Source organism: Nyctereutes procyonoides, unplaced genomic scaffold (assembly GCF_905146905.1).
Source record: "Nyctereutes procyonoides isolate TBG_1078 unplaced genomic scaffold, NYPRO_anot_genome, whole genome shotgun sequence".
NCBI classification, from domain to species: domain Eukaryota; kingdom Metazoa; phylum Chordata; class Mammalia; order Carnivora; family Canidae; genus Nyctereutes; species Nyctereutes procyonoides.
This window is the reverse complement of record NW_026575125.1, coordinates 41945315-41969260: the sequence shown is the minus strand read 5'-3', so window position 1 is coordinate 41969260 and position 23946 is coordinate 41945315. Positions and strand designations below refer to the sequence as shown.

The 23946-nt window shown below is 49.6% G+C and overlaps 2 protein-coding genes across 3 annotated transcripts; both read right to left on the bottom strand.

Annotated features, from left to right (window-relative positions):
- Positions 1-2581: 2581 nt before the first annotated feature.
- Positions 2582-9017, bottom strand: WDR13 (WD repeat domain 13). Its single transcript, XM_055337882.1, has 9 exons — positions 8938-9017; positions 8003-8243; positions 7228-7337; positions 6977-7107; positions 6208-6515; positions 5183-5363; positions 4934-5075; positions 3243-3361; positions 2582-2844 (listed from the first exon to the last, which is right to left on the bottom strand). Exons 1-9 carry the CDS (start codon positions 8976-8978, stop codon positions 2660-2662), a joined length of 1458 nt encoding a protein of 485 aa, XP_055193857.1. The 5' UTR covers positions 8979-9017; the 3' UTR covers positions 2582-2659.
- A 10119-nt stretch (positions 9018-19136) lies between these two features.
- Positions 19137-22854, bottom strand: RBM3 (RNA binding motif protein 3). 2 transcript variants are annotated; one of them, XM_055337883.1, is made up of 7 exons: positions 22749-22854; positions 22024-22143; positions 21501-21607; positions 20752-20857; positions 20555-20654; positions 20036-20121; positions 19137-19714 (listed from the first exon to the last, which is right to left on the bottom strand). In XM_055337883.1, exons 2-6 carry the CDS (start codon positions 22124-22126, stop codon positions 20061-20063), a joined length of 477 nt encoding a protein of 158 aa, XP_055193858.1. In that variant the 5' UTR covers positions 22127-22143; positions 22749-22854; the 3' UTR covers positions 19137-19714; positions 20036-20060. The 2 variants fall into 2 exon arrangements, with proteins under 2 accessions (XP_055193858.1, XP_055193859.1); XM_055337884.1 differs by having other exon boundaries at positions 20040-20121.
- Between the last annotated feature and the right edge of the window lie 1092 nt (positions 22855-23946).

Sequence of the window (23946 nt, the reverse complement as noted above, 5' to 3'; positions counted from 1 at the left end):
ACAGAGACCCAAATCTGACCAATAGGATTATCTTTTCATTGTTTGCTCATTACTTATTTCCTCGTAGTTATAAGTCAAGAAAAGGTATCATGAAAATGAATTTAAAGCAGAATGTTGGGGAGTGCCTGGCTGGCTCAGTCACATGTGACTCTTGATCTGGGAGTCCTGAGTTCAAGCCCGACATTGGGCACAGAGTTACTTCAAAAAAATAAAGCAAAGCAGAATGTCAACTCTGCCACCTCAAAATTTCCTGAGAAAGAAACCCCCAAATGACATATGACATCCACAATTAGCCCTCTTGAATCCAGATTCAATAAACAACATGAAGAATGTGAAGAAATGAAGGTGCTAGAGAAAAACGAGGTTCCTCCAAGCGATCTTGCCCATCCACTGACCTTGGCTGAAACCGAGCACCTTTTCGGTATTGCATCGTGTGCAGAAAGAGTTAACCCAGCAGGCCTGAACTTCTCTCCTTGGAAAGGCCTGCTTCAAGGATGGTCCTTGGCTGGCATCTGGACACTTAAGATTTCACGAGGGTTCTCACCATCCTCTAAATCAGGAGTGTCTCACTGCGCCTCAGCAGTTCACACAAGCACTCTGGTTTATGCTGAACATCTGCTCTCCTTCCTGGACAGTCTGGAAGCTGAGTATGCACCAGGTTGGGGGGGGGGCGGCTATGTGACCAGCCCCTAGTGAAAACCCTAGGCATTCAACCTCTGATAATGAGCTACTCTGGGCTGTCAGGAGCCATGATGGGGGAATCAAGCATGTCCTGTGACTCCACTGGGAGAGAATCCTTAGAAGCTTGTACCTGGTCTCCCTGGGACTTTGCCCCGGGTACCATATCCCTTTGCCGATTGTGTTCTGTACCTTTTTGCTGGAAAAAATCATAACTACGTATACAACTGTATGCTGAGACCAAGAGTCCTCCCAGCAAATCATGGAGTTTGGGTGGTCTGTGAAACCTCTGAAGCATGAACTGCATCATGAATGTCCAGCTCTCTGGTATTTACATTAAGGTCAGATGGAAGTACAGTTTAGAAATGCTTCTGTCTGTAAGTAACCACACTGTCAAAATAACAGTGGCTTGAACAAACCAGTTATTTTTCCTCCTCCAACAACACTGCTAGTGTTCGTTTGGTAGCACAATAATACTGGGCCAGGGTGCAATGCCTGTGGCTCTGTGGACTGACCTTGAGGTCTCAAACTGGTAGCCACAGTTCTCATTATGCATCTGGATATGGCAGCCTATGCAGCTGGAGGGGAGAGAGGGAGGAGCTGGAGGGGAGGGAGGAGCGAGAGCATCCTTGCCATTTCTGGCAACTTTGACGCTTCCTAGTGACTCAGGTCATCCACAAGGGATTTTGGTTCTCTAGCTCCCTGGCTATATCCCAAGCTTTCTCTCCTCACTTGGGGCTCCCCTCAAATTTGAACATCACTTTACAGACTCTGAGCTATTCCAGGCCTTGAATTTGGGCCCTGAGGGAATATGGAAGGAGCTAGGGGTGGTCTGGGGTTTCCCTTGGGATGGAGAATCTATCTTCCTTCCCCACCCCCACCAGCAGGAGCCACTAGCTCAACCTTGGGGTCCATGGTTGTTTCTGCATGGGCTTCATACTCCACATCCTCAACATGTCTGTACCCTGTTTGTGGGGAAGAGCCTTAGAGCATGGGGTTGGGGGGAGCTGGGACCTCAGCCTTCCTGAGGAAGCCAGCAGAGCACTGCAGACTAGCAGCATGAAACCCCTGTGGTAGAAGCCAACATTCCCCTTCAACTCCCCCACTGCCACTACCCTGGCACAAGTCCGTATCACTGCTCACTTTGACTACTGCAGGGCCTCCTGATGGCCCCACCCCCAAGTCTGTTCTCTTCACAGCACCCAGAGGGGTCCTCTTACAACCAAACTGGATTGTGTCCTTCCTCCTTTGCTCAATTGGGCAACTCACAGGTCACTCAGAAAAGTCCAAGTCCTCACTGTGGCCACGAATCCCTCCAGGATCAGGCCTCTCCAACCTCCCGCCACACTCTGGTCCAGCCACACTGGCCTCTTCAACAACACTTTTGGCACACTCCAGCCTCAGTGCCTTTGCACTGCCTTTCCTCTCTGCCTAGAACGTTCTCTCCCATACACCACAACTCCCTCTCACTTCATTCAGGTCTTTGTTTAAATTTCACCATGAGGAATGTCTTCCCTGACTGCAGTACCAAAAAGTGTGGAACTGCCCACTCTTGCACCTCTACCTCCTGTCTTCACCTTATTTTTCCTCACAACGCTGATCTCTGGCTGACCAAGATATGTTTTTGTCTGCTGTCTACCTGCATAGAATGCAAGCCCTAGGAAGGCAGGCTCTTCTGTCAGTGCCTAGAACAGTTCTTGGCACACAGTGGGCGCTCAATCACATTTGTCCAATGCATGAATGAGTAAAACACCTACAGGGGGCCTACGATGCAGTAAACAACCAATGATTGCTAAGTGAAGCAATCAATGGCTGTATGCATCAATGAGGAAGTGAACCCCATTCCAACTCGGATCCTAGAGCTACCCCTGATCCCACCCCCAGCAGACCTGGGAGCCAGCCATGGGCACAACCACAGGAACTTTATTTACAAACACAAGGCTGGAACAGGAGGTGGGTGGGAAGATGGACACGGCAGGACCTACTTCTGCTCCCGCCTCCAGACGATGACCATGCCACTGGCGTCACTGGAAGCCAGCAGGCTCTCATCACAGTTGAAGCTGACATCCAGCACAGGTGCACTGTGGCCCTGCAGCTTGTTGACGGCAGCCTTGGCTGCCCGCTCCACATCGAAGAAATGCACGCACATGTCCTCGCTGCCGGTCACTGCCCGGATGACAGAGACAGAGAGAGAAAGAGAGAGGCCCTTGGGAGGTGTTGCCAGAGGAAGTCAGGGGCCCTGGCTGTGAAGTCCTGGCATGGTTTGGGGAGGTCTCAGGGGGTGGTGGTCCCTAGGCATTTTAGGGCTCACCTTAGCAATTTGAGCCCTGTGTGCCGGGTGTGAGGCCTCTGAGCTGTCTGGGGGGTGGGGTTGTGTCTCACATTGTGAGGTTTCTGGACTCTTCGGGGCCTTTGTTCAAAGTGGGAGGCTGTTGGAATATGGGAGTTCTCGAGGCCCTTAAAGTCTGGGCATCATGGGGTCGTGGTGTCTGGGCTGGATCAGCAACAGCCCTGGGCCCTGCCCCTCTCGAGCCACCCAGACACCCTAACTCTGTGGGACTCACCCACACAGGCCCCTTGGCGGAAGGACATGAGGGGGCAGAAGATGCTGCGCACAGGGTGTGAGCTCTGCTCAATGGGGAAGCTTCTCTTCAGCTGCAGGGTCCCCTCGTTGTCCACCACCCTGAGGGGAGGATGAGAGTGGGTCAGGGCGGTGCCTCAGCTCCAGACGATGATGGACGGGGGGCGGCTCTGTGTCCTGACCCTTGCACCTAGGTTCATTTGAAGGTCCACAGAATCCAGTTTTGAGACAGCTGCATATTCCTATAAAGCATAGGCTGACACGTGAGTTCGTGACAGTCTGGAAACTGCCCACTGGTGGAAATTGGAAGCCTCGGCAGTGGGATTCACTAGTTTCTCTTTCTAGGGCTCTTCAAGAGATCTTGGTGTGAAGACAGGGCACAAGGAGAGGAAAGGGATGACCAAACTGGACTCCTCTGTGCTGTGGAATATAAGTCCACCCAAAAGACAAACAGAGTGGGGGCCCTGGGTGGCTCAGTTGGTTGGGCATCTGTCTTAGGCTCAGGTCCTGATCCCAGGGTTATGGGATTGAGCCCTGCATCCTGGCTCCCTACTCAGCAGAGTCTGCTTCTCCATCTCCCTCTCCCCCTGCTCGTGCATGCACTTTTTCTCATGCTCTCTTTCTCTCAAATAAATAAATAAAACCTAAATAAAACCCCACAAAAGAACCAATGAACCAATAGCACTGCAGGGGACTTGGGGGCACTTCCACTGTCATCATCTGGTAAAGAAAGCGAGATGTGAAGGATGTAAAAGGAGCCCACCTCTGTAAAACAATGACCCTCCCTCCAAAAGGGGAGGTGTGGGTATGCACGCTTAGGGTTACAGGGTAGAGAACAAGATATAGGAAGGTAGTACAGAGTTGTTAACAGGTTTTACTGCGGCAGGGGGGCGGCCAAGGTGGTAGGAAGAGAAAGGTGGGGAAGGGGGAGGATGGGGAAATGAGTCCCAAATTTGGGGCTACATCTAAATTTAGAATTACAGATACATGTATGTGTGTACGTGATTTTCTTTTTTTTAAAGAGTCAAAACACAAAATAGTAAAACAGAAATCATCCTGCCAGGCAGTGGTTTTCAGGCCCACCCAGCTGGACAGTACTTAAGGGAACCTTTCAATAGACCAGTGCGCTCAGTCCTGCCGCAGAGCTTCCAAAATCACTGGCCTACAGTGGGGCCTGGTCATGATTGTGTGAAGCCCTTCAGGTCATTCCGGCATGCAGCCCAGGCTGAGAACTGCACTTGGGTAACATGTCATATGTGAGCAAGGACAGTAAACTCCTCCGCTCAAAAAAAAAAAAAAGAAAACGAAAACGAAAGGAAGGAAGGAAGGAAGGGAGGGAGGGGTACAGACCACTGCTCTCAGGGGACCCTAGTCTAGTTTCTGGCTCAGGTTGCTCATCTGTAAAATGGGCATGGTAAGAGCACCCTCCTTACAGGGCTGTCTCGAGGAGAAAAGGGAGTGCTATGTATGAGGCACCTCAACAGGGCCTGGGGCCGGCAACTGCTATGCTAGCACTAGCACTTCTGCTACTCCTCCTCCCACTGATACTGTCATTATCATATGAAGACTCAACTCCTTGTTCACTCCAACTAACCGGATGCCTGTTTTCCTCTGCCAAGCAGACAGTGCTCACATCCCAGTCTGATGGAGGTGGCCTGGACAGGGAAGACCCACCTGTAGAGCAGCAGCTTGTTGAGGCAAGCATTGATGAGCAGCGAGGGGTCCCGGGCCTCGCGGCTGACCCAGGAGCGGGCAGAGATGCTGGTCACAGGGCTACCCTCATGCACCACCAGACGCTTGGCTTTGGTCAGTTTTCCTGCAACAATGGAGGGAGAGGAGGCAAAAGTCAAGGCGGGGGGACACAGCTGTGTGCCGGGATGGTGGCAGTGTGAACACCCAGATGCAGGCCTCAGGCCTGCCTACCTGTGGCCATGTCGAAGAGGAAGGAGAAAACACTGCCACGGTCATCGCCTGCCCAGAGCAGCCGGCCAGGGGCGTCAAAGGACAGAGCAAGGACCCGGCCTGTCAGCTTGCTGGAGCCACCCTTCACTTTCTTGCCTGTGGAGATGTTCATGACATGCACGTTCTGCTTGGCATTCCCCACCTGTGGGTGAGACCCGCACATACCATTATCCAGCCAGTCCCTCCTTGAGTCTGACCATAATGGAGCTGCTGTCGACGGAACTGGCTGGTTCCTACAGGAGTCTAATCCCAGTAGGCCTGTGGCAGGTAGACTGGGAGGTGACCGGGGCCTGCGAACCTTCAGAGCCAGCCCCTTGCAATCTAACCAGGACAGCCAGCCCACTGCTCCTTAGCCAGCACTCCCACCACCACCACCGTGACAGGCAAACTACAGGGCCATAGTGACCTGGTAATAATAGCTGGCCTGCTTCCAGATTGGCCCTTGCTGGAGACCTGACTACACTGGGGCTGATGCTGCAGCTGAAGGGATCCCAGAGCACAGGCTCACTCAGCCGGTCCCCTCTCTGCCCCTTGAGGCCAGGCCAAATTTTCACTTCCTTCCCCTGCCCTCTCATTCTCAATCCTGGGGTTGGATCACAGTGGAGCTGTGCCACTGGGAGGAAAAAAGCCTTCTTTTTTTTTTTTTTTTTTGGAAACAAGCCTTCTGACTAGTAAGCCTGCCCCGCAGCCAGCAGCTCTGGTGGTTGTAAAGTGGCTGCACTGCTGTTGATAAGACTGAAGGGGTACCAGAGCTGGGACTCTGCCTCCTGACCAGTACCCCCTTGGAGTCTGTCACAGCAAGGTTACCCCACACCAACACCTGTGTGTCATTGTTCTGCCCAGACCTGTCCCTCTGAGTCTGACCACAGGAGGACTATGGTGATGGACTAGAGGGGACACCCCCTTGCCACCCACACTGACTCCCGAGGACAGCTCTCCTGGCCCAGCAGCCCCACCCTCGGCGAGCAGGCACCCTGAAGCCTGACCACAGTGAGGTTGTTGTTGACTGGCTGGAAGGTGCAGCAGAGCAATTCGGCACCGTCTGGGTCAGGAATCTCCCGGATGCAGCGGCCATCCTCAGAGGCCCAGATACGCATGGTAGCATCAAGCGAGGTGGACACGAGGATGTCATTGGAGAGGGACCAGGCGAAGTCGGAGACACCGCGGGTATGGCCCCGCAGAACACGGAGAACGGTGGGCGGGGCAGGCACCAGCTGACACAGAGAGATGCTGCCGTCGAGTGAGCAGCAGGCCAGGCGGTGCCGGTCATCATTGGCGAAGCGCACCCTTGGGACTGCAATGCCAAGAAGCTATTTGTGGGACTCGGCACACTCCCCAGGTGCTTTCGTTTATAAAAGGTTCTGACACAGGGCTGGGGGCGGAGACCCACTGCACCAAGCACAATGGCTTCAGCAAAGGGTTTTGCTTGGCTGAGAAAGGGAGCTGGAACCCTAGAAGGCCCTCTGCCAAAAGTCTCCACCAAAGGCTTTGAACTCTTCCAAGCAACTCATAACCTCAGAGACCTTCTGCAAAGTCCTCTTTTAAGTTACTGAGCCCTTTTAAAACAGACAAAGTGCTTGAGATTTTGCAGACCACTTTACTTTGCAGAGGGCTTGTAGGTTTGTGGAAAGGTTTATGGATGGTAACTTCTTCAGAGGTGGGCCAGAGACTCTGTGTTCCAGAGAAAGATACGCTGAGTAGTGGTCACAGTTTAGGCAACTGAGTGGTGATGGGACCCGCTACCTGCTGGCTTACCTGCCTCATCCACGTGCTGGTCGAAAACATGGTACATGCCTGCAAAGGCGTAGTTCTCGCTCAGTGATGTGTCCCCAGCCATGGCTCGACTTGCTTCTGCTACTGATGTGGGTACCACGCTGCCAGGTGGCCTGGGCCCCAACAAGAGCAGGGGATAAACAGGAGGTAGGTGCTAGCATTCAGTCTGCTGTTGCCCAATGGTCCCTCTTCCCCTCACAAACCCCCAGCTTGCAGCTGCCCCCGCTGCATACCTGTCCTCATAGACAGCACGGTTCATCTGTGCCTGTAGTTGGTAGGAGCCTCGGCTGACAGAACGGCGGTGCCCACGGGCCCCCAGGGCCCGAGGATCATCCTCAAAGTCCTGCAAACAGAGAGCCAGGGTGGGCACATCTTGAAACAAGCCTTCAAGAATCTATGAAGTCTGGAGTCTTAGAAATATACCCAGAACCAGATCCCTTCTCACCCTACCCACCGCAGCTGCCACCAAGGCCGGGGCTACTGCGGTTGCCTCTACACTAGCTCCCCTGCTTGGTCCCTTGCTCCACTTAGTGGATAATCAGTAAATGTTCTGTGAAGAAAGAATGGACACTTTCCCCCAGAAAACCACTCAGCAGAGTCTCTTGCTTCATTCAAGTTCCAGCTCAACTGTCACCTCCTCCAAGAGACCTTTCACGATCATCCCCATTAGAAAGAGCATCCCTCTGTCCCCCATCTGAGTCTCACTTTATCCCCCAAGTCAGTTTTACTTTTCCATCTTAGCCATCCTCACTATAAGCCATGTTAACTATTGACTTGTCTGTCTGGTTTCGTATGTCTACTGACCTATTTTGTTTATTGCCTGTTTACATGTGTTTATCTTGCTTGTTGTCCACTTATTGACTTATCATGTGTTATCTCTTTTTACCCTCTGCTCATCCTAAGAGCTGGATCAGTACCTTGCACACAACAGGTGCCTGACAAGTCTGCTAAGGGAATGCATATGGAGGCAGGTGGTGTGCACGGCAGGCAATGTGGGGAGGAGCTCACCTCCATGCGGTCTAGGGTAGTGCGGCTGCTGCGAACGATGCTGTTGCTATAGGCGCGGGCACTGCCTGGTTCGGAGAGGGGCCCGTATCGCTGGCCCAAAAGCTGCCCACGCAGCCTCAGGTATTGCCGACGCAGTGCTGGGGGGTGCCCAGCCTTGGCATTCTCCCGTAATAGCTGGCTGCGCCGACGGATATACTGTGTCCGAAACTGTGGAAACGTTGGTGTGCGGTACGCGTTGTACCTGTGATGGCAGGAGGCAGGGCGGGCAGCAGGCACAGGATAGAGGGAATCAATCAGCTCAGGGGACAGGGAAAGAGAATGAGGGGTGTGGGTGTGAGGGGTCAGGATGGCAAGTGATCAGCAGTGATGATGGGGGTCCCTCTGACGCTGTGATGAGGGTGGGTCTACAGTAATAAAGGGAATGGCGGATGAGGTCACTGTGGGGACAATGGAGGCCATCTGCAGCTTTGCTGGGGTTGGTATAGGGTGACTGAATCATTGCTGACAACAGTAAGTCAGCGTGACATGGTGATGGGGGTTAGTGTGGGGCAATGCTGGAAGTCAGTCCGGGATGGTGATGGGGTCAGATTGGGGAAGTGATGGTGGTTAAGAGAAGTCTGCGGGATGGTGTGGGGGCAATGGTGGGGAATAGGAAGTCACCAGCCTGAGCTCCATCACCCCTTCCCAAAGGCTCTGGCAGCACAGCCTCTTTACGCATGCATGCCCAAACCTGACTGCATTTTCCAAGCATGCTCTTTCTGACCGTCTGGCCAGCCCTTCTCTGCGGGCAAGCCACCACACCCTGCTACAGCGCATGCTCACTTTCAGTATGCCCACGCAGCCGCATAAGGCAAGTTCTCCGCCCAGTCTCACTTAACGCCATTGCGCATGCACCGCAGTAACCCGCTCCCATGGGCTTCGACCCCATTCCTCACCTCGCGTCTACTGCTAAGACCTGCTGCCACACCGCGGCCATTCCCCGACCTCCTCTTCTGGCGTATCCGCCCGCGGGAGCCTGCAGGATAAGGGCCTGGAATGTCAGCGTTTCAAGTGAAGGGATTTAGTTCCGCCCCTTCCGCCGGATGATCGTTGCCGTAGACACCGAGTCCCTCGACGCCCGGATGTCGCGAAAAATACCCAGCAGTTAGCATGGTCATCACCCCAGCCCTGCCCTTCCCGGGCAGCTCCCGGAAGACTGACAACAGCGATTCAGATCTCATCCCACCCCACCCCCCGGTCACCATAGCGACACCCCTCCTCCCGCCTAGCAATCTTTCTAGGCATTTCCCATCCATCTTCTTTCCCCCCGCCCCCCGCCTTCCCTTCTCGGGTTCAAGAGCAGGGCCCGGGATCAGAGACCACCTCCGGGGTTGCCTCCGGCTCTTGAGGTCCCCGGGGCGGCTCTGAGACCAGTGTCGCCCTTTCCTTCTGTCTTCTTCCTCTCTCAGGCTCCAGACAAGATGGCCGCCCGCTGTCAGGAAGAGTTGCCAAGCGCAGAGCGAATGGATAGGAATCCTTCCCAGGGCGTGGGAAAACCACGCAAGCGCTCTAAGGGACAGTAGCTTCCGGCACAGGATGGAGGCTCCACCCCTTAAATTCTACTCACTCCAGTCCCTAATGGCACTTTATGTATACACAAGAATAACGTACAAGGCCCAGAGAGACAGGGGCGACTATGTGAATCACTCACTAAAAATTAGGAATACTTTCTTTTAAAAGCGTGGAATAGGGCAGCCCGGGTGGTTCAGCGGTTTAGCGCCGCCTTCAGCCCAGGGCGTGATCCTGGAGACCTATGATTGAGTCCCACGTTGGGCTCCCTGCATGGAGCCTGCTTCTCCCTCTGCCTGTGTCTCTGCCTCTCTCTCTTTCATGAATAAGTAAAATCTTAAAAAAAGAAATAAAAGCGTGGAATAAGCGGATTTTTTAAAAAAAGATCTTATTTATTCATGAGAGACAGACACAGGCAGAGGGAGAAGCAGGCTCCACGCAGGGAGCCTGACTCGGGACTCGACCCCGGGTCTCCAGGACCACACCCTGGGCTGAAGGCGGCGCTAAACCGCTGAGCCACATGGGCTGCCCAATAGAAAAAATCTTTTTAAAAAACCCAACAAATTCTACTCAAACAGGATCTGGGGCTATTTTACTGTCAGATTGATGGTTAAGGGTCCTAGCCAAAAGAACAGATTGGAACGGAAAAGACAGTAAGCCAGAGCTGTTTGAAGATAACACCATGTCAAACAGCAACTCCAGTGGTGGTAGAAACAGGGCGATGTCTTTTCTGGACTCCTCTCCCCTTCATGTACCTCCTGCCCAGTAGGTCCCCACCTAGTTTAAAAATACAAAGGCAAGGGATGCCTGCGTGGCTCAGTGGTTGAGTGTCTGCCCTTGGCTCAGGGTGTCATCCCAGGGTCCTGGGATCGAGTCCCTCATCCGGCTCCCCACAGGGAACCCGCTTCTCCCTCTACCTACGTCTCTGCCTCTGTGTGTCTCTCATGAATAAATTTTTTTTTTAAAAAAAAAAGCAAAAGCAAGCAATGGACACACTGGCTGTGCCCACTTTTCATTACTAAGATAGGCTGACACAAAACCTGAAGTTGTCCTCAGGAACAAAAAGCAGCATAATTTGAGGGAAAGCCTGAGTGGCTTGGGATGACAAGGGTATGCTGAGAATCAAGACCAAAGAGCAAAATGAGAGATGTGGAGCTGAGGTGTAACCGGAGTTCTTATTCACATATTTGTAGATGCTGAGTTCTTACTTATTTTATCCCTGAAGTTTCTTCCTAAATGAGACAAGTGAGGATTGGGACATGAGGTCATAACTAAAATTTTACCATTTCCTGTTGGGAAAACGTTTGGCTCTGAAGCCAAAGTTCTCCTAATCTCCAAAGTCTTAATGGTAATAATTCTCCATGGTCTGAGTCAGAAACAAGATTCCTGCAGCTGGGAGAAGACTCACAGACCACTTGAGCAGCGCCCAGAAAGCTGAAACAGAGAGCCAGCCTTTCAACCAGCATTCGTCAAGCCCCTACTAGGTGCCAGGCACTGGGAAAATAGTAGTTATTGAGACAAACAGCTCCTGCTTTCATGGAGCTGCCACTGTAATGGGAAAGATCAACAGTAAAAAACTGGTACTTACTATCATTAAAACAGAAGTTGGGTTAGTGTTGCTGAGCTGTGAGAGAAGGCAGGAGGGAGAAACAAATTTAAGGCGGAACCTGAATGAAAAGGAGCCAACTACACACAGCTCTGGACACTAAATGTGTGGCTAAGCCTGTGAAGCTGATCAGTGCCTGAGTCAGAGAAGGGGAGAAATCCCTTTACAGCACTAGAACTGGGGTAGCTCTGCTCTTAAGATCTCAATTCCATTTGCTTGGTGAACAATTAGGGCCAGATTGTGGGCCTGGGAAAGACTGGACCCTGGGTTTGGTACCTCAGACCCTAGCAATTTATTTTTTTTTAAATTTTTTATTTATTTATGATAGTCACACACACACACACACAGAGAGAGGCAGAGACACAGGCAGAGGGAGAAACAGGCTCCATGCACCGGGAGCTCGACGTGGGATTCGATCCCGGGTCTCCAGGATCGCGCCCTGGGCCAAACGCAGGCGCCAAACCGCTGCGCCACCCAGGGATCCCTGACCCTAGCAATTTAGATAAATGGGCACAGTCCTTGATCCTTCCCAATTTTTTCTGCCAATACACTAGACTGTATCTCACTGCTTTTCAAATGTTAAGGCACCAATGCTTTCCTGAGATCAGCCTCGCCTGCTTTCGGTGACAGCCTGAATTTACCAAGCTCTCACTACATCCATCTTCTGTGAATGGTCACAAACCACCCTAATGAGGTAGGTGTGACACGTAGCCCTGCTGTGAAGATGAGGAAACTGAACCCTGGAGGGGTTTACCACCTATGGTCACAGAAGTAGAAGACCTAAGAACTAGCATCTGGACTCATGGAAGGAGTCGGACTAGACTCATTTTATCATCCTGGACGCCAGAAACCACCAACTCCTGGTATCCAGCCAGCAGTGTTGACAACAGTGCTCCATCTCTCTTCTCTCTCTGTACATCGCCAGCATCAAATCTCAAATCAATTCCACTCCTCTTTGGCCTCTAGCACTGGCAGGTCCACCCAGAAATCCAAAATGGCTCCCAGCTACTGAGAGGAGAAGCTCTCTGGCCTCCTCTTCAATTTTGCCACTTGTTGCTCTTAATCAGGTTAGGTTCTAGCCATGCTGGCTTTCTCATACATCCCTGAAAACTGCACAAACTGTTTTTGGGCTCTGGAACGTTCTCTCCTGTGCGTTCTCAGCAAATACTTCTATTCATCCAATGGTGATATTATTAGTAAGTGCTCTGTGCCAGGTACTGTCCTAAGCACTTTACAGACCTAGGAAACCTTCAATGCTCACTGCAACCCTGTGAAATTGGTACTGTTATGCCATGTTAGAGATGAGGAAATGGGAAAGAGCTGAAGTGACCTGCCCAAAGTCAGTCAATAAATGCTGGGGCCGGGTTTGCACCAAGGCCACCCGGCTCTGGGAATCCTTGCTCTTAACCATTACATTGTTTAACACTGACTCCCAAATTACCTTGTGTAAGTTCCTCCAGTGTATATTCATAACTTCATTAGTACTTTCATCCCACAACTCGTTTGACCTGTCAGCAAATTCCGTTGGTTCCACCTTCAGAATTTATCCAAAATGCAACCTCTCCTGTTCCTGTCCACTGCTGCTACCACCACCATTGTTGGCTTCAACTCCTGCAGTGGCCTTCTCACAGCTTCTGCCCCCAGGCCTCCCTGTCTGCTCTCATAGCAGCCAGAGGATCCTGTCACAACCCAAGTCAACCCAACTCTCAGAACTCCTCTGCTCACAACCCTGCCCAGCCTCCATCTCTCAGAGAAAAGGTCAAAGTCCTCCTTGTGGCCAGTGAGGCCTTCTAGGACCAGGCCTCTGTGACTTCTCCAACCTTGCCTCCTGCCACTGGCACCCTTGCTCACCCTGCTCCTGCCACACTGACCTTCTTGCCATTCCTCACACACACAACAAACAAGCTCCCACCTTGGGGCCTTTTCACTTGCTTGCTTTTCCTTCTGCCTATAATTCTCCTCTCCCAGATGTCAAGGCAAGGCTATACTGACAGATATGGCCAGTAAGGAAACAAGCCCTCATTTGATTGAGAGATTATGTATAGAGAGCAAAAGCAGGACTAGCCACAGATGCTAGCCCATGTCCCACATGCTGGGTAACACCAAAACGAAAGGGACCAGACCACTGCAGCACAGATGGTAGGACACCCTGTAGCCAAGGAACTAATGCCATGCTAGGCAGTTCTACAGCCATAAGTCAGGGGAGGAAAGGGACAGAAAGCCTCATACCTGACCAGATCCATTGGTGATGCAAAACCGCCTCATGATGGCCTCCTTGGTAGACAAGGAATGAGGAATGGCCTCACAAGCCTCTTGTGCTCTGTTCTGAGGATCACAGGGCATTCTGCCAATACTTAGGTCAGCCTGTCTACGTGGCCTATGTAGAGACGTGCAAGGCCGTTGGAGTGCTATGGTGGAACCATTCTTCCGCATCAAGTATCTTCCTCGCTAGCTCTCCCCCGCTATCTTCAAGTCTTTGTTGAGAGGCCACCTCCCAAGTAGCCTTCCCTGACTACCTTGCATGAAGTAGCAAATCCCATCTCTCTCCACATCCCCAGCTTTAATTCTCGCCACTCCCTAACACTACATTACACACTGATTTATTACTATACTGTCTTTAAATCCCACCATGATGTGATTCCTGAGGGAAAGAAATGTATCCATTGCTGTGTCCCTACAATTATCTGTCACATGTAACAAATGCTAACATTTGGGCGCTTGGGTGGCTTAGTTCGTTGAGCATCTGACCTTGGCTCAAGTCATGGTCTCAGGGTCCTGGGACAGGAGCCATATGGCTCCTTGCTCAGTGAAGAGTCTACGTCTCCTCCTCCCTCTGCCCCTCCCTCTTGCCCCCCTCCCCACTTGTGCTGAGTCTTTCTTCTTTAAAAAAACAAATGCCAACATTTGACCACATGTAACTACCACTGATCTAGCTGCTTCCTAGGTCTCAGCTCATATAATGGGCTACCTTTATTATCTCTCTTTTCTAGGCCAAGAGAAAGGTTTTAAGAGGTTGTGGCTATGGAGGTTGGAAGGCAGGACCTCTGGTGCTGGGCAAAGGAAGAGCCCTTTTGTCTGGAAAAGCCAGAAGGATCCTGAGATCCGTGACTGGAGAGGGGAAGCAGGATGGGGTTTCAGGGCCAGTATCTGGAAAACAACATCAGACACCAACAGAGGTTAGTATTTATAGAATGGAATTTTTTGAGGCTTTTGGGTTGAAACACCTGTAACTACGGAGAAGTCTTTAGGGAACAGGCCAGGCCAGCAGAAAAGAGCTGACAGCTACCCAACCTGCCGTGCCAATGCTGAGGTCTAACAAGCCACACCCATAACAGCTGAGTTTTTGTTATGGAAAATTTCAAGCTTACAGCAGTGTTGATATAATGAACTTTCTTTTTTTTATTATTTTTTTTAATTTTTATTTATTTATGATAGTCACAGAGAGAGAAAGAGAGAGAGGCAGAGACATAGGCAGAGGGAGAAGCAGGCTCCATGCACCGGGAACCCGATGTGGGATTCGATCCTGAGTCTCCAGGATCGCGCCCTGGGCCAAAGGCAGGCGCCAAACCGCTGCGCCACCCAAGGATCCCCCGATATAATAAACTTTCACGTATCTATCACAGAGATTCAAAAATTACAGACACAGTGGTTTTTTTTTTTTTTTTTAAAGCTGCAGGCTTGGGATCCCTGGGTGGCGCAGCGGTTTGGCGCCTGCCTTTGGCCCAGGGCGCGATCCTGGGGACCCGGGATCGAATCCCATGTCGGGCTCCCGGTGCATGGAGCCTGCTTCTCCCTCTGCCTGTGTCTCTGCCTCTCTGTCTCTCTCTGTGTGACTATCATGAATAAATAAAAAAAAAAATTTAAAGCTGCAGGCTTCACAAGCATTGGAGTGGTTTGGGCCAGCTGTTAAGACACAACAAAGTGGGAAACACCAGGGCACCTGGCACATTTCTTTCATTAAGCCTTTCTTCCCTTATGGAGACAAGTGGGTAGACTGGACTCCAGTGAATAAAAACATACCTGTTACTATGGATTACAATCATAAGGGTTAAAACACAGACCACAAATCATGTGTCCAGATAATTACTTAAAACTAGAAAAAGCAAAGGAAAATTCCAAAGAAGAGTTTCACTTAGGCTTAAAATTGAGTCCAAAAATTTGACTCAACGTTGTACTTAATATTTATACAGAACACCACGGACGGTTTTGGACAATTTATAAGGCTGAACTTCCTTGGTACATTCACTGTTAAGACTGCTCAACAGGCTCCAGGGCAGTTCTCTCTAACTGAACATTTTTTGTAGTATGTTGTATGCATATTTATACTAAGAGGAAAAAAAGAGATTATGAAAAGCTTTGGGGTGTTTGGCTCGAAGAGCATAGGACTCAATCTTGGGGTTGAGTTTGAGCCCATTAGGTGTAGATGACTTAAAAACAAGTAAAAAATTATGAAAAGCTCCGTGTCAGGTCTCGTATCAAATTTGAAAAAAAATCCACTTCTAATTTCTCAGGTCTTTGTGCACTCTGAATTAGAAAAATGATCATGGCCACTATCTCAGTTTGAGGAAAGGTGGGGGAGGTGGAAGAATGCAGCTGGAGGACAGATTTCATCCTGAGAAGCAAAGTGGTAGAACACTGGCTACTGATCATTACCCAATATGCCTTCTTCCAATACCTTAAATATTTTTTTTAAAGATTTTATTTGTTCATGAGACACAGAGAGGCAGACATGGGCAGAGGCAGAGGGAGATGCATGCAGGCTTCATGCAGGGAGCCTGATGTGGAACTCGACCCCGGTACTCCAGGATCATGCTCTGAGCCGAAGGCAGGCACGCCTAACTGCTGAGCTACCCAAGCGTCCCAATACCTTAAATATTCACAGCAACTTATTTTGAAAAGCCTTTTGAAAGTTTCATATAACCCCAAATCCAGGAGTGCATGGGACAAGGGTGTGGGTGCACTATCAGTAATTTGCCATGTCCTAAGATGCTCATCTTGAGGGCACTATTATTTCCATCTTACACTTGTTGAACCTGAGGCAGAGGAATTAGGCTGTGAAGCAGCCCACATGGGGTGGGAAGGGCAGGGCCTTGGATTTATTCTTGAAATGGACAGAGGTAAGGGGTCTAAAAGAGGTTTGCATCAATGTTTTTGGTCTAGGAAAGATACAGGGCTTGAAAATACAAGTATTTGCAGACCAAGGACCCGGTCTATTTTTTTAAAAAAATATTTTATTTATTTATTCATGAGATCACGAGACCGAGACCAAGAGAGGCAGAGATACAGGCAGAGGGAGAAGCAGGCTCCATGCAGGGAGCCTGATGTGGGACTTGATCCTGGGTCTGCAGAATCACGCTCCGGTTCAGAGGTGGCGCTAAACTGCTGAGCCACCCAGGCTGCCCCAAGGGTCTTCACAGGCCTTGGGACAGAGGTTCTCAAGGAACCTCTGCACAGGAGTTTCTGATCTCCGTGGGTTCTTGAGGAACATGCACACTAATGAAATTCTGGTCAAATGGAAGCAGAAAACTAATAAGCATTTTAAGGGAGTTTTAAAAGTCCTGTATCTGGGGCAGCCTGGGTGGCTCAGTGGTTTAGCGCCTGCCTTCAGTCCAGGGTGTGATCTGGAGACCTGGGATCGAGTCCCACGTCGGGCTCCCCATAGGGAGCCTGCTTCTCCCTCTGCCTGTGTCTCTCATGAATAAATAAATTTTAAAAATGTCCTATATCTGGAAATTTTATTGATCAGCAATCACACTGAGAAAACCGAGTCCTCTAAGCCCTTTTCCTTAGGGAATATAAACAGCAAGAGACTGAGCCTTCCTGGGCTGGATAACATGGGGCTTGAACACACAACCCTAAGAATCAAGGATCACATACTCTGCCAACTGAGCCAGCCAGGCGCCCCTACAAGAAACTTTTTTAAAGATTTTTTATTCATTTATTCATGAGAGACAGAGAGAGGCAGAAACACAGGCAGAGGGAGAAGCAGACTCCATGCAGGGAGCCCGATGTGGGACTCGATCCAGGGATCCCAGGATCACACTCTGAGCCAAAGTCAGATGCTCAACTGCTGAGCCACCCAGGTGTCCCTACAAGGAACTTTATACATCAGGAGAGCAGAACAGGTGTAGGAGGCTGTAGCCTTTGTTGATGTCACTTAGGAATCACTTTGTTGCAGGAATTTCAGGTGATTATGCAATCTTGCCTAAAGCCAGGATGACATTTCACTTCCTGACAGGCAGGGAACAGATGCCCCCTCACTGTGGCCTACCTGCAAGGCAGGAATGGCGCTCTTCCTGCTAGCTCCCACTGCCTTGGGTCCCCAAAGGCTCAGAATGCTTTCTCACACCAAGTACCCAACATCAACCAGTGGTGGCAGCCACAAGGCCCATTTTCCTGGTTCAGTAAGCCAATCAAGAGGTGTGAGAAGTTCTCTAGCCTCCGTCCACTTGCCAAAGCAGATTCATGACTGGTTGGGTAGAAGGGTCTATGGGGCCTTTCCAACTAACTGGAGCCAGGGAGGCAGACTTCCCATACTGGGACTCTTCCAACAGACCTATAATCTCAGTTCAGGGAACTAAAAATACCAGAGTGGGCAAGCTTATCAACTTCTCAGTTCTGGAGCCTGGAAGTCTATCAAGGTGCCCCCTTTTCCAAACTACCAATTTCTTGTATCCTCATGTGGCTGAGAACAGAGGAAAGCCTTCTTGGGACTTGTGAGGGCACTACCCACTCTTCATGACCTTATCTAATGATAATCACCCCCCAAGACCATCATATTGGGGAAAGGAGGGTTTCCATAGGACTTTTGAGGGAACACTGAATTCATTCACTCCATGAATGAGGAAATGAGGCGTTAACGATGTACTGGAACTGGTGATCAGGTGGTACCAACTTTGCATCGACTAGGTGGAAGCCATGGACACAACTGATTTAGAAATTCCAAAAGGAGGGATAAAAGCCAACAGGACTCCCAATGTAGCCACTCGAACCAGGACTGAAGGGACTGGCAGTAGGACTGAGGAACTAAGATTAGCTCTAAGTGCAAAACCATTGCCACCACCTCACCACCAGACTCACACCACCGAAGACTAAATCCCTGTGACAAGGAGCTTTGCTAACCATTCTCAAGGACTGTACATGCCTATTAAATGTACTTAACCCTCATGAAGAAATGTGACATGCTCATGAGGTTGAGGCCCACAGGTTAAATGTCCTACCCAAGGTTAAATAGCTGGAAGGCAGCAGATACTGCATTTGTGTCCTGGAATCCGAGTCCAGTCTGAGCTCTTAGAAACTGGTTTTCAAATCAGGATTTTTCCACGTTCCTCAGACAAGGTTGAGTTTAATAGATTTCTTCCACCTCCCAACATTTCAAAGAAACTGGAAATGCTTTTTATAACATGGTTTAACTCCCACCAGGAGCTTACATTCTCAGAACAATCCTGTGAGGACACCCACTGATGCTCAGAGAAGCTAAGGAGACTCAAACCCTAGCAGTCTGATTCCCAAGCTGACCAAAAAAAAAGACAAAAAAAAAAAAAAAAAAAAAAGGACCAAGAGACCATCTCAGAAAACCTAATTCCAACAAGAATATTTCCTCTGTAACTCCCACAACCCCCACACTTGATGTACTCAAACTCAACTTTAGGAGTTCCAAAAAAAAATAAACTGGAGAGTTCTACTCTTTTGCCTACCCACTCCCCTCCAACTAAATTCTTTCCTAAAATCCTCCCTTCCCGATCTTCCATTTTTAGTTTGAAAACTGGGTTCAAGGGATCTCTGGGTGGCTCAGTGGTCTAGCACCTGCCTTTGGCCCAGGGCGTGATCCTGGGGTCCTGGGATCGAGTTCCACAATTGGGCTCCCTGCATGGAACCTACTTCTCCCTCTGCCTGTGTCTTTGCTTTGCTTCTGTCTCATGAATAAATGAATCAATTCTTTAAAAAGAAAAACTGGGTTAACGAGGAAAACAACACGTATCAGTTTTTCATGTTTCAACTTTTTAATCAGCTCCGTGAAGAACATCCTAAAATGCTAAATGAGACAACAGAATATTTTTTCTTCCAGTACTAAAAAATACATTCACAAATATTTTTAATAAACTGCTGTATACTCAGGGTGGTAACCTTGAATAATTAAAAAAAACCCCACCTCTAATCATATCAATGATTTCTTGTATTTGCATTTGGAAATTGCTTCCTAATCTTGATAAACATTGCAGATAGGCTTTTAAATGTCCCTAAATGCACATTGTTTTTAAAGCAGTCTAAACAAACTTTTTTTTTGCCACAATCAGTAATCCTGAGAGCCCAAACTGAAAAACTGGAAAATACCCAGCATCTGCAATGTCCCAGGATTAGTATTTAAATGGGAGAAAATTTTAGAAATCACATGGAGCTTTCTCTAAAAGGTCTCTGTAACAAACTACCTCTGGAGCTCAGTTAAAAAATAGAACTTGATGTACTAGAACAGATGTGTCAGTGCAGCTCCAAAAATCTTTATAAATACAGCCATTTGGAAGGATGATCCTGGATCAGAAGTTTTATTCCTTGTGTATCTGAGAACAGCAAGAAGGGGGAGAATTATAATGTTGGGAAGGCACAGGCACACATGCTCACCTCCCTGGGTTGATAAAGATTGCTGAAGGCTGGATGACAGCAATGCCGCTTCATCTCCTCCATGCCCAGCAAGAGATTACAAGGGAGACAGACTTTTAGATACCGCCCCCTACCCCACAGCAGACTAGTCCTGACAGGCACCTGAGAACGAAGGTGTCATGTGGACCTGGTGAATTAAGTGTAGGCAGGAAGAAAAGTTGAGTGAAACATGACAGGGCTGGTGGACAGAGGTCCACTCAGTGGCAACATATAAACCTCACCTACTTTAGGTGCACATGCCTCATCTCAGTTGTCATAATTGTCTCTGTAATTTCCTCCTGAGTAGCGGTCATAACCACCCTGGCTTCTGAGAAAAAACATACATGGCAGTTAATGAGAATGTGTCATATGCATACCTTGGTATTAAAAACCACACATATTTACACATCCTGTTTTACATATACCATCATATGCAATTTAGAATGCAAATCAAACATATACTGTACAGAAATCATATTATGTGGCATGTAACTTGCACACAGCATAGTAAACATTAACAATATAAACTTACAACCAATGTGACATGATAAACGTGTTAACACCATCTATCATATTACATCATAATTAGTGCATCATGTAGAACTCAAAAACATGTTAAGTGCCATACTTACAGTTTCACTATAATTTGTAAAAGCAAACACTAGTAACACCAAAATAAGGTTATGTATGAACCCTCAGGCAGCTGAGCTCTTAAGATGTAGGCAACCCCACCAGAGTACTCCAATCCCTTGGCTACCCACCTGCCACCATAGTCTCTGGACCTTCCATATCCATATCCATATCCATAACCCCCAGGTCGACTGTCATATCTGCCACTCCCATAGCCCTGGTCCCCACCACCTACAGCAGATCAAGAAAAAATCAGGTAGCCATCCAGACGTAGGTCACTTATTAATAAGCAGCTCTCCCCCATATTCAAACTTACCACTGTACTTACCTCTAGAGTAGCTGCGACCACGCCCATGGGCCCCAAAGGCACCCCCTCTAGTTCCCCTGGCCGACTTGCCCGCGTGATCCACACGGATCTGGCGACCATCCAGAGACTAGGTGTGGGGAGACATAAGGAGGATGGGTTGGTGGTCAAATAGGGTAGTGGTGAGGGAAGAATGGGTAGGGCAGGTGGGCAAGTGCCCAGAAACTCTTGGTGGGCACCAGGTTCTGGGTGCCATGTTCCAGAACAAGCTCCTTTAACCAGAATGGCTTTTATCGGGAGCCGTAGAATCCCACAAAATGACCTGAATCCACCGTGTTCCCCCTGCTACTACTTACATCTTGACTGAACTCAGGCTGAGTTCTCCTCCCCACTCCTATAAGCTGCCCCACTATTAGGGGCTAGATAGACACCTCTCTTGGTTTGAGACTTCAGAGTCCATCCCAGAAGACTCACGAGGTCCTCTCCGGGCCAGGCCCGCAGGTCTGCAGACTCTACTACCTAAGCCCAGGGCAGGTCAACCATCCACAGGTGGCTTCTCGGCCTCATGCAGGACCAGTCGTCGCCTCCCAGGCAGCCCGGCTCTGTCTGCCGCTGCCCTCCACCCCCTAGAACAGAAGGCAGTCACGCTCCTGTGAGTGGGCACTGCGGGGTTTGTTGGCCGCGCTGCCCCTAGCAGACACAGAGGGAAAAACAGAAAGAATGCTGGAAGTGGCAGATGGGGGCAGGGCCCCTATGCAGGTAGGAGACCTCACCTCTCCATTCATGGCTCTCATGGCATCTGAGGCATGCTCTGGATTGGTGAAGGTGATGAAACCAAAACCCCGGGATCGCTGAGTCTCCCGGTCCTTGACAACAACCACTGGGGGAAAAAAGAAAATGCATGTAAGAACAAACATAAGCAACAAAAGGTGTCAGGCAGAGGATGGACCCCTCCTACCAATCATCAATTGGAAGTTATGGGGTTCTCATAAGACTATGCCTTAGGCCTAAAAAAGAGAAAGAAGTATGTGTAAACCTAGGTTCCTAATTTCTCTCCTTATGTTGTTTTTTTAAAAATACAGATTAAAAAAACTTTTGACAAAGAAAATACAAGCAAGGGGAGAACGCTCCCTGCAGGGGACCTGCCAGGACCCTGGGATAAAGTCCTGAGCTGAAGGCAGAAGCTTATTAGCCAAGTAAGCCTACCAGGTGTCCCTCTCCTTATCTTTCTTGAAACGCAAGGGCCCCGGACTTTCACAAACACTTCGCTCATCATTCATCTGGCCCATGTCTCACCCTCAGAGATAGGACCGAAGCTGCTGAAGTGGTCTTCCAGAGCCTGCTCATCGGTGTTGAAGTTCAGCCCTCCCACGAAAAGCTTCCCTTCTTCAGAAGACATGGCAGTGAACTCGAGTACTAGGGAGAGAATATAAAAAAGGGTGGGAGAAACCATGGAGATGTGAAAGGAAAAAAGATTAAAAAAGGACGAAAAAAGAAAAAAGAGAAACCACAGAAAACAAAAAGGCGACTAAAGACAGATCAGAAACAAAAGCCGAAAAGGTTGGATTCGGCGGTGCTCCATCAGGGAGACAGCCACTTGGGGGCGGCCTTCACGCATGCCCGTATCGTTCTCCGCCAACTACCACGCCCGTCATTTTGTGGCGCTGAACAGGTCCAGAACACGCTCCCGTTCTCTCCGCGCCCGCAGAACAAGATGGCGGCGGTCACGTGGGGGCGCGGGGGTGGGGGAAGGGCGCCCGCACAACTCGGCTGTCGCGCTGTCACTGCCGCCACCGACGTCGCCAGTCCCTCCCAGCATTCCTCGCACTTTGATAGAACGCGCCAGCTTCCCACCAACCGAAAAGTTTCACCTCTGAGCACGGGGCCCGCCCACTTGAGAAAAGCCCAAGCGTACGTGTCAGGAGCCGCTGCTCTCCCCACTCGCGCACCTAGCTCCAGACTGGCGCGGCGCACATCAGTGAAGCGAGGAGCAGCCGGCCCACAAAACCTGTGCTGCTTACCTGCAAATCAAGCAAAAAGCTCAATGCAACAGCAACCGCCGAGAAGCAGAGAGACTGGGAAGATTGCAGCGCGGGAAGTCGCTTGATAAAGCTTACGCAGCGTGTACGTCACGGAGCGTCCCTCGCACGTGCCAGCGTTCATGTTCATTGGCTGAAGCCCGCAAGGGCGTGGGAGGAAGGGACGGTACTGCAAACGGACCTATAAGCTCAGCACGCTTCGGGAAATGGAGGCGAGCTTAGTGCGATTAGCGCACCCTGGCGTCCGTATCCGTTCACTGGCCCTACGGTCTTTATTTTTTTTTTTAAGATTTTATTTATTTATTCATGAGAGACACACAGAGAGAGAGAGGCAGAGACAGGCAGAGGGAGAAGCAGGCTCCATGCAGGGAGCCCGATGTGGGACTCGATCCCGGGTCTCCAGGATCACGCCCTGGGCTGAAGCTGGTGCTAAACCGCTGAGCCACCCGGGCTGCCCTGTTAATCTTAAATCTGATGGTAATATTGTTAATATTATTCTGAGACTACTGTCTATAGAGGTTTGAATCAATTGAGGTAATCACGTTGGTATCATTGATAATCAAGACTTCATGGTTGGAAATGGTTTAGAAATACAGATGAGGATATATTATTATTGTGGAATACTTTTTTAAAAAATTTTATTTATTTATGATAGGCACACAGTGAGAGAGAGAGGCAGAGACACAGGCAGAGGGAGAAGCAGGCTCCATGCACCGGGAGCCTGACGTGGGATTCGATCCCTGGTCTCCAGGATCGCGCCCTGGGCCAAAGGCAGGGGCCAAACCGCTGCGCCACCCAGGGATCCCTGGAATACTTTTAAATTCAGTTTTGCTTTATGATTATATAAAATACTTGGTTCCAAAGTCGAGTCTAGAAAACAAGGTGTATTTGAAGCAGTTCAGCTTCTTTCCCTTCTTTTTTTTTTCTTTCCCTTCATTTCATTCTTTTCCTTCCTTCTGTAGGTAACCATTCATTAAAATTGAAATGTATATTCTTCCATTGTTTACATGAGTGTATATAAACATATATTTCTTTCCTTAGAAAAATGGTAGCCTACTATGTACAGTTTTTTTTAAGATTTTATGTATTTATTTTTAAGGATTTATTTATTTATTCATGAGAGACACAGGCAGAGGGAGAAGCAGGCTCCATGCAGGGAGCTCAACGTGGGACTCGATCC